The 13,845-nt window shown below is 46.2% G+C and overlaps 1 protein-coding gene across 1 annotated transcript in view; it reads right to left on the bottom strand.

Moving 5' to 3' along the window:
* The window catches only part of ltbp1 (latent transforming growth factor beta binding protein 1), a 580,062-nt gene that overhangs the window by 169,854 nt on the left and 396,363 nt on the right, over positions 1–13,845 (bottom strand). Inside the window, 2 exon segments of the mRNA XM_085980097.1 lie at positions 6,555–6,653; positions 13,139–13,229. Coding sequence (XP_085836223.1) covers positions 6,555–6,653; positions 13,139–13,229 — 190 coding nt within the window.

The following is a 13,845-nucleotide window of genomic DNA, read 5'->3' on the forward strand; positions in this document are numbered from 1 at the left end:
TCCCCTTAAATGCATCTATGCTGTTCGCCTCGCCTACTCCATTTGGTAGGGAGTCCCACATTCTCACTGGGCGTAGAGAGTCTCCCGAATTCTTTATTGGATTGACTATCTTATATTTATGGCCCCTAGTTTCGATCTTCCCCACAAGTGGAACCATCTTCTCTACGCCTACCCTATCAAACCCTTTCAAAATCGTAAAGACACTCTATCAGGTCACCCCTCAGTCTTCTCTTTTCTAGAGAAAAGAGCCCCAGCCTGTTCAAAACTATCCTGATAGGTCTAACCTCTCGGTTCTGATACCATTCTAGTAGGCTTTCAGCTCACTTCAAGACTTGAAGTTATAATCCCCAATTTCTGATAATGACAAAAATGGCCTTGATTTGGCCTATGGCACAAGCGTGCATTGACCTTAGGGGCAGGCCACGGTGAATTTTCCGGCAGGGGTCCCTCCCCTAACTCGAGTGGGCTACTGACACATGAAGAGCTTCACCAGAGAGCTTGGACTGCAGCACACTTGGGGAGGGGGGGGGGGAAGCGGAAAATCTGGTGAGGCAGCTGCTCTTAAAGGAGCTGCAGCTCGCCCTTAAAGGGGATGCTCTTGATGGTGACAGAAAAGTGGGCCAGTTGTTTGCAATGGCACCGGACGAAAGGTAGGCAGCACTGCTGATTTTGGTGCTCATGAGTTGAAGGTCCTACAGCAGGAGGTGCACCAGAGGAAGAAGGATGGCCCTATTTGGAGGTGAAGGCCAGCCTGCAGTAAAAGCTCAAGCTGTGTCGAAGGGAGTCGGTGACTTGAGTCAATCCGTCACCCAGGTCCTTTGTACCTAGCTCCAAACAAGGAATGATATACACTCATTTTGTGCACCCCGTCTGATTTTACTCGCCACTGAAGTCAATCGAGAGTAAAATTGGGCAGGGTGTAAAACGGGCATCCGTTGCAAAGACGCCCCATTCCCACCGGATGAGTTAGAGTCATAGAGTCATAGAGTAATACAGCACGGATAGAGGCCCTTCGGCCCATCGTGTCCGCGCCGGCCATCAAGCCCTGTCTAATCTAATCCCATATTCCAGCATTTGGCCCGTAGCCTTGTATGCTATGGCATTTCAAGTGCACATCCAAATGCTTCTTAAATGTTGTGAGGGTTTCTGCCTCCACAACCCTTTCAGGCAGTGAGTTCCAGACTCCAACCACCCTCTGGGTGAAAAAGTTCTTTCTCAAATCCCCTCTAAACCTCCCGCCCTTTACCTTGAATCTGTGCCCCCTAGTTATCGACCCCTCTACTAAGGGAAAAAGCTCCTCAGCATCCATCCTATCTATGCCCCTCATAATTTTGTACACCTCAATCATGTCCCCCCTCAGCCTCCTCAGCTCCAAGGAAAACAAACCCAACCTGCCCAGTCTCTCTTCATAGCTGAAGCGCTCCAGCCCTGGTAACATCCTGGTGAACCTCCTCTGCACCCTCTCTAACGCGATCACATCCTTCCTGTAGTGTGGCGACCAGAACTGCACACAATATTCCAGCTGTGGCCTAACCAGTGTTTTATACAGCTCCATCATAACCTCCTTGCTCTTATATTCAATGCCTCGGCTAATGAAGGCAAGTATCCCATATGCCTTTTTTACCACCTTATCCACCTGTTCCGCCGCCTTCAGGGATCTGTGTACTTGCACACCCAGATCCCTCTGACCCTCCGTCTTGCCTAGGGTCTTTCCATTCATTGTGTATTCCTTTGCCTTGTTAGTCCCCCCAAAGTGCATCACCTCGCACTTTTCCGGGTTAAATTCCATTTGCCACTGTTCCGCCCATCTGACCAACCCATCTATATCGTCCTGCAGACTGAGGCTACCCTCCTCGCTATTTACCACCCTACCAATTTTTGTATCATCCGCGAACTTACTGATCATACCCTTTACATTCATATCCAAGTCATTAATGTAGACCACAAACAGCAAGGGACCCAGCACCGATCCCTGTGGTACCCCACTGGCCACAGGCTTCCAGTCACAAAAACAACCTTCGACCATCACCCTCTGCCTTCTGCCACTAAGCCAGTTTTGTATCCAATGTGCCAAGGCACCCTGGATTCCATGGGCTCTTACCTTCTTGACCAGTCTCCTGTGCGGGACTTTATCGAAGGCCTTACTGAAATCCATGTATACCACATCCACTGCGTTACCCTCATCCACACACCTAGTCACCCCCTCAAAAAATTCAATCAAATTAGTCAGACATGATCTTCCCTTGACAAAGCCATGTTAACTATCCCTGATTAATCCTTGCCTCTCCAAGTGGAGACAAATTTTGTCCCTCAGGATTTTTTCCAATAATTTTCCTACCACTGATGTTAGGCTCACTGGCCTGTAGTTCCCCGGTTTTTCCCTACTACCCTTCTTAATTAGGATACAATCAGGGCTGAAGTGTTGAAAGTTTTAGCACAATGTAAAAATATTTGCCAATTTTTTTTCTGTTGTGAATTTTATGCTCATCAAGTTGAACGAGATTGCCAATTGAGTGGAAATTCTGACCAAACTAGGAACTTTGTGCTGTGAGCCCTCAGTAGCTGGTCACTGGATTGCCCAAAATAACTATGCAGGACACTCACAATCAGCAGGCACAGGAGACCTTACAACATAAGAAAGGCCAGAGAGAGAACAGGCCGTTCAGCCATCGGGCCTGATGTAGCCAGAGTCAACGCATGATTATTTGATCTTGGACTTTGTTATCACTTCACCAGTTGGTCCCTGTCCCCACCCCAAAAAAAATAATTAAGGCAAGCTCTTAATATCACTTAACCCTTCATCTTTCTTCTCAGCACATCTTCATCTCATCAATCTGGGCAGGATTGTGAACACAGCTCCCAGAGGTGGGGCGCCAGTGTCTAGCTCACTGCACCCCACCAAAACGTACATTCTATATGGATGGAGTCTCCATTATTCAGCCACTATTCAGGGCTTTATGCTGGGGAAAGGGATAGGGAAGAAGCAATCTGATGTGTGGAGCGCCTGAAGCAAGGAACCTATTTTCACTTTTTGAACTTTTGTTAATTATTCACTTATGCTTTTCACAAATATTTGATGCTCATTATGACAAGGGATGTTAATACCCTAAATGGAGAAGCTTCCCATCTCAAGCACCCAGGGTAAGTGTACGAGTTGGTGCTGCTAACAGGGAGCTTCATGTACCGGCAGCCCAGATCAGAGATCCAAGCACGCAATGCCCAAGAGCTTGCGACCAAAATGGTCGGAAATTCATTGACAGTATGTGCCCGAATTTCCGATTTGGGCTTCCGCCGTGCAAGGCGTTATGCCAGCAGCATGGAATCATAACATTACCATTCCCCCACCCCTTTACCCCATCTTAACATTCACTTTCACTCACAGGCAGGTCGCTACAGCACAGCCAGGTGAAAAGTACTTTGGTACTTTGGCACGAGATGCTCAAGCTCTATCCTCAAGGGAGACGGCTAATGCACCACTGTGACATTTCCATTTCCCACGTCAGTCATCCTTATGGCCTCTCTGAGCGCCAGCGCCAAACTCTAAAACTTCAGGCTAGTTTTATGTTGTGCGTAACACACCTTCTCCGAATCAGGTTGCCCAAACTGACTTCACAGAGGGCTGCTAGAGCCAGCAGGGAGAGAACACATCCATCCAACTACAATCCAGAACCCAGTGGCGAGAGGATAGCGCACTAATATGGGTGCGCAAGCCAGTTTCCCAAGCACGCACCATTTAGACAAGAGTGCATGTTCAAAAGATTGATGGAAAGAGAGAAATAACCAGAAGGATGTCAAGATTAGCAGTAATTCTTTCTGCCATCCTTTGTTTCTTAACCTGCCCCATTACCATCTCCTTTTGCCTTGAATATCTCTTAATGTCTCTTAATCTCTCCGGCCTTCTATCCTATCATAGACCTTCCCTTTTGTTCCTTCATCCCCTCCCCCCTTTCCCAGCCCCTGCACTTGCTTAAAAATCTGTTCCATTTCCTGCTTTTTTCCAGTTCCGACGAAAGGTCATCGACCTGAAACGTTAACTCTGTTTCTCTCTGCACAGAGGCTGCCTGACCTGCTGAGTATCTCCAGCATTTTCTGTTTTTATTTCATTCTTTCTTCATAGTTTGATTTTTAAAGGGGGATTCTGAAGTTAACACACCACAATTTATGTAGTAATCAGAATACAGCTCCACTCTCTACATGTCGAGGGGCAGTTAGTTGTTTCTGTGATCTGTGGAGCCTTTCACCAGCCACAAGCTGCAACGACCAACAATAATCCTGTTCTTACTATATCCTACAATGTCCTCATCACAGCTGTCTAGAGTTTTAACTTCACTAGACAAGAGTCATTTGCAAACACAGCAATACACCTAAATACAGAAGGAACCTTTGTAAAACTCGAACTAATCTTTAAATAAACATTGCTGAGGATGTTTAATAGGAAACCAAATCCACTGAACTAATTTGATTACTTTAGTAATCCTGTTTCCTATTATAGAGTGAGGCTTGCTTTAAACATCCTTCACCTGTTTAGCTGCAGAGGGACAATGATGGAAGCTGTAACGCTAGGATGACGCACTCGCTTCAAAACTAAACAGGGCTATTTTTAAAACTCCACGAAGCAAGATATACTACTACGAGGTTTAATAAAAGATTTAAAAAGTAATGGTCTGCTAACTTTTGTTTAGGGCTCAAAGGTCCTTATTATTCACAATTCACATCATTCCTGCATTCACTATAATAACTGGGAGAGGAGTGAGAAATCATATCCATCACAAGAAATTATTTCTGACAAAATGATATAATCCTAGTTTACAACAACAACTTGTATTTATATAGCACCTTTAATGTAGTAAAACGTCCCAAGGCGCTGCACAGGAGCTATTTACGACAAAAAATTTGACACCAAGCCATATAAGGATAAATTAGGGCAGGTGACCAAAAGCTTGGTCAAAGAGGTAGGTTTTAAGGAGCGTCTTAAAGGAGGAAAGAGAGGCAGCGAGGCGGAGAGGTTTAGGCAGGGAATTCCAGAGCTTAGGGCCTAGGCAACAGAAGGCACGGCCACCAATGGTTGAGCGATTATAATCAGGGATCCTCGAGGGCAGAATTAGAGGAGCGCAGATATCTCGGGGTCGGGGCGGGGGGGGGGGGGGGGTTGTGGGGCTGAAGGAGATTACAGAGATAGGGAGGGGCGAGGCCATGGAGGGATTTGAAAACAAGGATGAGAATTTTGAAATCGAGGCGCTGCTTAACCGGGAGCCAATGTTCCAGTGTTTATTTGTAAGCCACTTAACGCTGAGACTATCAGACGTTGTACATTTTCCGACATTTGCGTCACAATTTTTGCCTGAACTTTGCAGAACTTCTATTAATAAGCACCTCATTGCTTTCCGACTGCCCTACTTTTAGAGCCAAACTTATTAAAGGAGATGTCTGTAAACAAAAGTTGCCACTCTTTACAGCCTGACATGGCTGATCATTTACCAAACACGTAAAAATGAATCATTTCCTTAGTGCATCCAAATACTGGAGATGGGAGGGGGGGCGGAGGGAGTGGGGGGGGGGGGGGGGGGTGGGGGGGGGAGGGAGAAGTGCTGTGAACAAATACGAACAGAGCTGATGATATGCCTTCAGCGTTCTCAAATAACACATGCATACCAAAGTCACTTTAACGATGCTTTATAACTGGATTGGTGAGAGAGTTCCTGAGAAATACAGCAACACAAGTCATTGATTTACACCCTAGGCAAAATCACCAGCTTTAATTCATTCATTCATAAATTAGCAAAGATGAAATCTTACCTTGCGATTCACACAATCCAGCACATTTTTCACTTTGGTAAATGTTTCAAATACAAAGAACACAAGTTAAATATTAGGGAGTTCGAACTATGAAGGGAAGCCAGGTTGGACTTTTTCATCCAATGGGTAATAGATTTGTCGAATACGGCTGTTGAAGCAGCTTAAATAGTTTCGGGAAAGAATTGGGTGTGTTTCCAAGACGGAATTGAGGAATACAGTGAGAAGCAGTTGAGGGATATGGTGCAGAGGTTTTAGCTCAAAAGAGACAGCTTCCTCGGCTTAATGGCCTTTCCCTGTTTCTGAAACTATGTTATGCTTTTAATAAATCCCGCAGCATCGCCAGGTCACGCTTTTTTGAGGCCAAGATCAGATCAGCCATGATCTTATTGAATGGCAGAACAGGCTCGAGGGGCCAAACGACCGACTCCTGCTCCTACGTCTTATGTTCTTGTGTTTATGTTTTTTGTGGTAAAATTGGAATTTTGGCATAAATGAATCGTTCAGGACATGAAGGGTCAATGGTCTAAACTCGGGCTGACCAAAGAAGTCACCGAGAATAAGCTGCTTTTTTTTTTTAGCCGTTAGAAGCTCCAACGCAAAGGACCTCCACCGGGAATGTTCTCCGTGGTTTCTGTCGATGTAACTCCGGCAGAATATCAGCGGGAAACCCCCGGTTTATCGGGAGTTTCTCGCTGAAAGTTACGGCGGCCGATTGGGAGGAGCCCCGAGGAGATTCCCACCGCTCATGTTTACTGTACCTGCGACCTGAGTAGACGCAATAAAATGGGTCAAGCTGGAAGTGGACACCTCAGGAGCAATGTGGACCGGGTTGGGGGGGGAGGTTTTTTCCACCACTTCTGTTGGAAAATAAGAAGCAAAGAAGACATAAATGTCAGAAACAAATAGTATAGAAAAATATATATTTTTAAAATTACATGTAGCTTTATTTCTGCAAAGGCAGCTGGATCAACACAGGACAGAGGGTTCAACTCCCAGTCTCAGCCGACATTGGTACAGTGGCTTTTCAAAAGGAGCCAGGCTGACAACAACAACAACAACTTGTATTTATATAGCGCCTTTAACATAGTAAAACGTCCCAGGGCGCTTCACAGGAGCGTTAGCAAACAAAATTTGACACCGAGCCACATAAGGAGAAATTAGGGCAGATGACCAAAAGCTTGTTCAAAAGAGGCAGGTTTGAAGGAGCGTCTTAAAGGAGCAGAGAGCGATTGAGAGGCGGAGAGGTTTAGGCAGGGAATTCCGGAGCTTAGGGCCCAGGCAGCTAAAGGCACGGCCACCAATGGTGGAGCGATTATAATCAGGGATACTGAAGAGGCCAGAATCAGAGGAGCGCAGATATCGCAAGGTGGGGGGGGGAGGGGGGAGGGGTGGGAGTGATTTGTGGGGCTGGAGTAGATTACAGAGATAGGGAATTCATTCCAGGTTGGCTGGGGTGCAGCAAAAGAGCAGGATGACCAAGGGCAGGATGACCAACTGCAGGATGACCAAGGGCCGGATGACCACGGGCCGGATGACCACGGGCCAGATGACCACGGGCAGGATGACCAAGGGCAGGATGACCAAGGACAGGATGACCAAGGACAGGATGACCAAGGACCAATGGCAGGATGACTAAGGACAGGATGACCAAGGGCAGGATGACCAACTGCAGGATGACCAACGGCAGGATGACCAAGGGCAGGATGACCAACTGCAGGATGACCAACGGCAGGATGACCAAGGGCAGGATGACCAAGGGCAGGATGACCAATGGCAGGATGACCAAGGACAGGATGACCAACTGCAGGATGACCAACTGCAGGATGACCAAGGGCAGGATGACCAAGGACAGGATGACCAAGGACAGGATGACCAACTGCAGGATGCCCAACTGCAGGATGACCAAGGACAGGATGACCAACTGCAGGATGACCAAGGGCAGGATGACCAAGGGCAGGATGACCAAGGGCAGGATGACCAACTGCAGGATGACCAAGGGCAGGATGACCAAGGGCAGGATGACCAACTGCAGGATGACCAAGGACAGGATGACCAACTGCAGGATGACCAAGGGCAGGATGACCAAGGGCAGGATGACCAACTGCAGGATGACCAAGGGCAGGATGACCAAGAGCAGGATGACCAACTGCAGGATGACCAACTGCAGGATGACCAAGGACAGGATGACCAAGGGCAGGATGACCAACTGCAGGATGACCCAGGACAGGATGACCAACTGCAGGATGACCAAGGACAGGATGGCCAACTGCAGGATGACCAAGGACAGGATGACCAACTGCAGGATGATTATTAGGGGGATAGATAGAGTTCTCTGCAGCTGAGAGCGAGAGTCCCGAAGGCTGTGTTGCCTACCCGGTGCCAGGGTTAAGGACATCTCCTCTGGGCTGGAAAGAAACTTGCAGTGGGAGGGGGGTGGATCCAGTTGTCGTGGTCCATGTTGGTACAAACGATGTAGATAGGACTAGGAAGCCGGTTCTGTTAAAGGAGTATGAGCAGCTAGGGGTCAAATTAAAAAACAGAACCTCAAGGGTAATAATCTCTGGATTATTACCTGAGCCACGAGTGAATTTGGCTAGGACAAATAAAATTAGAGAGTTAAATGCATGGCTCAAAGACTGGTGTGGGAGAAATGGGTTTTGCTTCCTGGGACACTGGCAGCAGTACTGGGGCAGGAGGGAGCTGTTCCATTGGGACGGGTTCACTTGGTCAGTGCTGGGACTAGAGTCCTGGCGGATCATATAACTAGGGCTGTAGAGAGGGCTTTAAACTAACTAGTGGGGGGGAGGTTCCTAGAGAGCAAATAATAAAAATGACAACAGAGAAGGTCATAGACTTAGGTAGCAGTGGGGAAATTAAAAACCAGAGCGTGTCAGGAAGGAGCAGAAGGTATGGAGTAAAAGGTAAAGTAATAAAAAGGGCAAAAGCAGGAACTAAGTGTCACAAAGCATATTTGAAAGTTCTCTATCTGAATGCACGTAGCATTCGTAACAAAATAGACGAGTTAATGGCACAAATAACTACATATGGGTATGATCTTGTGGCCATTACAGAAACATGGCTGCAGGGTGACAATGCCTGGGAATTAAACATACCAGGTTATTTAACAATCAGGAAGGACAGGCAGGAAGGAAGGGGAGGTGGGGTGGCTGTGTTAATAAAGGAAGGAATCACTGTAATACAGAGAAATGATATTGGGTCAAAAGATCAGGATAATGAAACAGTTTGGGTGAAGGAAAGGAATAATAAGGGGAAAAAAACACTAGTGGGCGTAGTCTATAGGCCTCCGAACAGTTGCAACTCTGTTGGACGGAGTATCAATCAGGAAATAGTTGAGGCTTGTAATAAGGGAACATCTATAATTATGGGGGATTTTAACTATCATATTAATTGGACAAATCAAATTGGGCAGGGCTGCCTTGAGGATGAGTTCATTGAGTGTATTAGGGATGGGTTTCTTGAGCAGTATGTAACTGAACCGACCAGGGGGCAAGCAACCTTAGATCTGGTCCTGTGTAACGAGACAGGATTAATTAAAAATGTCCTAGTAAAGGATCCCCTTGGAATGAATGACCATAACATGGTTGAATTCCATATTCAATTAGAGGGTGAGAAGGTTGGATCTCAAACAAGCGTGCTAAGCTTGAATAAAGGAGACTATGAAGGTATGAGAGCGGAATTGAGTAGAGTGGATTGGGAAAATAGATTAAAGGGTAAGATGATACATGATCAGTGGCGTACATTTAAGGAGTTATTTTACACCTTCCAAAAAATATATATTCCACTGAGAAGAAAAGGGTGTAAAAGAAAAGACAGCCATCCGTGGCTAAGTAAAGAAATTAAGGATAGTATTCGACTAAAAACAAGGGCATATAAGGAAGCCAAATCTAGTGGGAGGATAGAGGATTGGGAAAACTTTAAAAGACAGCAAAAAATAACAAAAAGATTGATTAAGAAAGGGAAGATAGATTATGAAAGTAAATTAGCAAAAAATATAAAAACAGATAGTAAGAGTTTTTATAGTTATATAAAAAGAAAAAGGGTGGCTAAAGTAAATGTTGGTCCCTTAGAGGATGAGACCGGGAAATTAATGGTGGGAAACATGGAGATGGCAAAAACACTGAATGAATATTTTGTATCAGTCTTTACAGTAGAGGACACTAAGAATATCCCAACACTGGACAAACAGGGGGCTATAGAGGGGGAGGAGCTAAACACGATCAAAATCACTAAGGAAGTGGTACTCGGTAAAATAATGGGACTCAAGGCGGATAAATCACCTGGACCTGATGGCTTACATCCTAGGGTCTTCAGGGAAGTGGCGGTAGGGATTGTGGATGCATTGGTAATAATTTTCCAAAACTCCCTGGACTCAGCAAAGGTCCCGGCAGACTGGAAAACTGCTAATGTAACACCCTTATTTAAAAAGGGCAGTAGACAGAAGGCTGGAAACTATAGACCAGTTCGCCTAACATCTGTGGTAGGTAAAATTTTGGAGTCCATTATTAAGGAGACAGTAACAGGACATTTGGATAATCATAATTTAATAGGACAAAGTCAGCATGGTTTTATGAAGGGGAAGTCATGTTTGACAAATTTGCTGGAGTTCTTTGAGGAAGTAACATATAGGGTGGATAAAGGGGAACCAGTGGACGTAGTGTATTTAGACTTCCAAAAGGCATTTGACAAGGTGCCACACAAAAGATTATTGCTTAAGATAAAAAATCACGGGATTGGGGGTAATATTCTGGCATGGATAGAGGATTGGCTATCTAACAGAAGGCAGAGAGTTGGGATAAATGGTTCATTCTCAGACTGGCAATCAGTAACTAGTGGTGTTCCGCAGGGGTCAGTGCTGGGTCCCCAACTCTTTACAATCTATATTAACGATTTGGAGGAGGGGACCGAGTGTAACATATCAAAGTTTGCAGAAGATACTATGATAGGAGGGAAAGTAGTGAGTGAGGAGGACATAAAAAACCTGCAAGGGGACATAGACAGGCTAAGTAAGTGGGCAGAGATTTGGCAGATGGAATACAATACTGGAAAGTGTGAGGTTATGCACTTTGGCAGGAAAAATCGTAGAGCAAGTTATTATCTTAATGGCAAGAAACTGGAAAGTACTGAAGTACAAAAGGATCTGGGGGTCCTGGTGCACGAAACTCAAAAGGTTAGTATGCAGGTGCAGCAAGTGATTAAGAAGGCCAATGGAATGTTGGCTTTCATTGCTAGGGGGATAGAATATAAAAATAGGGAGGTATTGCTTCAGTTGTACAAGGTATTGGTGAGACCGCACCTGGAATACTGCATACAGTTTTGGTGTCCATACTTAAGAAAAGACATACTTGCTCTCGAGTCAGTACAAAGAAGGTTCACTCGGTTAATCCCGGGGATGAGGGGATGGACATATGAGGAGAGGTTGAGTAGATTGGGACTCTACTCATTGGAGTTCAGAAGAATGAGAGGCGATCTTATTGAAACATATAAGATTGTGAAGGGGTTGGATCGGGTGGATGCGGGGAGGATGTTCCCGATGATGGGTGAAACTAGAACTAGGGGGCATAGTCTTAGAATAAGGGGCTGCTCTTTCAAAACTGAGATGAGGAGGAACTACTTCACTCAGAGGGTGGTAGATCCATGGAATATGCTGCCCCAAAAAGCTGTAGAAGCTACATCATTACATAAATTTAAAACAGAAATAGACAGTTTCATAGAAGTAAAGGGAATTAAGGGTTACGGGGAGCGGGCAGGAATTTGGACATGAGTCTAGGTTCGGATCGGACATGGCCCTGTGGGTAGCGGAGCGGGCCCAGGGGCCATGTAGCCTGATCCTGCTGCTATTTCGTGTGTCTAATTCTGTTAGATTCAGGAGATGGTTCTGTGATAGTGGATTGGCGGTTAGGATCAGATCAGCCATGATCTTATTGAATGGCGGAGCAGGCTCGAGGGGCCGATTGGCCTACTCCTGCTCCTATTTCTTATGTTCTTATGAGGATGACCAAGGGCAGGATGACCAACTGCAGGATGACCAAGGACAGGATGACCAGAAGCAGGATGACCAAGGACAGGATGACCAAGGACAGGATGACCAACTGCAGGATGACCAAGGGCAGGATGACCAAGGGCAGGATGACTAAGGGCAGGATGACCAACTGCAGGATGACCAAGGGCAGGACGACCAACTGCAGGATGACCAAGGGCAGGATGACCAACTGCAGGATGACCAAGGACAGGATGACCAACTGCAGGATGACCAAGGGCAAGATGACCAAGGACAGGATGACCAAAAGCAGGATGACCAACTGCAGGATGACCAACTGCAGGATGACCAAGGACAGGATGACCAAGGGCAGGATGACCAAGGGCAGGATGACCAAGGGCAGGATGACCAAGGACAGGATGACCAGAAGCAGGATGACCAACTGCAGAATGACCAACTGCAGGATGACCAAGGACAGGATGACCAACTGCAGGATGACCAAGGACAGGATGACCAACTGCAGGATGACCAAGGACAGGATGACCAAGGACAGGATGACCAACTGCAGGATGACCAAGGACAGGATGACCAAGGACAGGATGACCAACTGCAGGATGACCAAGGGCAGGATGACCAAGGGCAGGATGACCAACTGGAGGATGACCAAGGGCAGGATGACCAAGGGCAGGATGACCAAGGGCAGGATGACCAACTGCAGGATGACCAAGGACAGGATGACCAAGGACAGGATGACCAAGGGCAGGATGACCAAGGGCAGGATGACCAAGGACAGGATGACCAGAAGCAGGATGACCAACTGCAGGATGACCAAGGACAGGATGACCAACTGCAGGATGACCAACTGCAGGATGACCAAGGACAGGATGACCAAGGACAGGATGACCAAGGACAGGATGACCAAGGGCAGGATGACCAAGGGCAGGATGACCAAGGGCAGCTGTTGGTAGCACTCACAATAGCCTTGGGCTGGACTGTGCTGTCCTCCCAGTAGCAGATAGAGTAGATGTAGGAGAAGAGAGTTTGGAGAAGCGCAACAGAAAGAAACTTTCATGCTCAGCTTGGCTTGTTAAAATTTGGTAATTATTTGAACTAGTAGCTCTTTCAAATTCAAAAGGAGGAATGCAAGTTATTTTCAAAGCCCTGGCAGGGTCAAAAGGCAGATCAACGCCTAACTGAAATACAGCAACAGACACAGTAAACAGTTACGTGCATGCAACAAATCAGAAATAGAGCCTCGGTTATATCCGCTATTGCTACAGCTGCACACAGAAAGAAAAAAATAAATGTATAGTGATAGTCGGTTGTGATATAAAGAGAACATACCAGGGAAGCCAGAGTCTATCTGTATGGTGGTAATACTAGGAGATAGCTGGGGCAGACCAGAGTCCACAATATGCTTGTCTTTTTCAAGTTCCTAAATTCAATGAAAAGATGACATTTTATTTAATTTTAAGGACAGACACTTTTTGCTGAAACATTAGTGCTGAACCTCAGCCATTTTGTTGTAATGAGCTGGATCCCTGACACAACCACTGGTTACCATATCTGATTAAACCACTTTTACGTCAGGCAGAACCACAATTAAATGCTACTTTCATGTCCCAATCTGTTTTATATTTTTTGGAGTCCTCAGACCATGGCAGTTACAACTCCTTCACTTCTGTCCTGCTTTCATTTTCTGTCTCCTCCGATTAACTGTTGTCCATCTCTCGCTCTCGGCCCTTTCGTTTGTCCTGGGTCTGTCCCCTCCTGCACTTCTGTCTCGCCTAAATTACACTTTTGTCTCTCTCTGCCTTCATTTTTCTCTCACCCCCTCCTTCATAGTTGCCTTGCTCTCTTCACTTCTGTCTTTCTTCCCTTCTTCATTTCTGCCACTCTCCCTTCCTTAATTTCTACCTCCTTCTTTCCCGTTCTTCACTTCTGTCTCTCTCCTTTCCTTCACTTCTGTCTCTTGCTCTCTCTCTTCCGCCCTTCACTGTTGCTGTCTTTCTCCTCCTTCACTTCTGCCTCTCTCCCTCCTTCACCAGTCT

This window comes from Somniosus microcephalus, chromosome 3, assembly GCF_052327205.1.
Source record: "Somniosus microcephalus isolate GS21.2 chromosome 3, FLI_Smic_1.0, whole genome shotgun sequence".
NCBI lineage: Eukaryota > Metazoa > Chordata > Chondrichthyes > Squaliformes > Somniosidae > Somniosus > Somniosus microcephalus.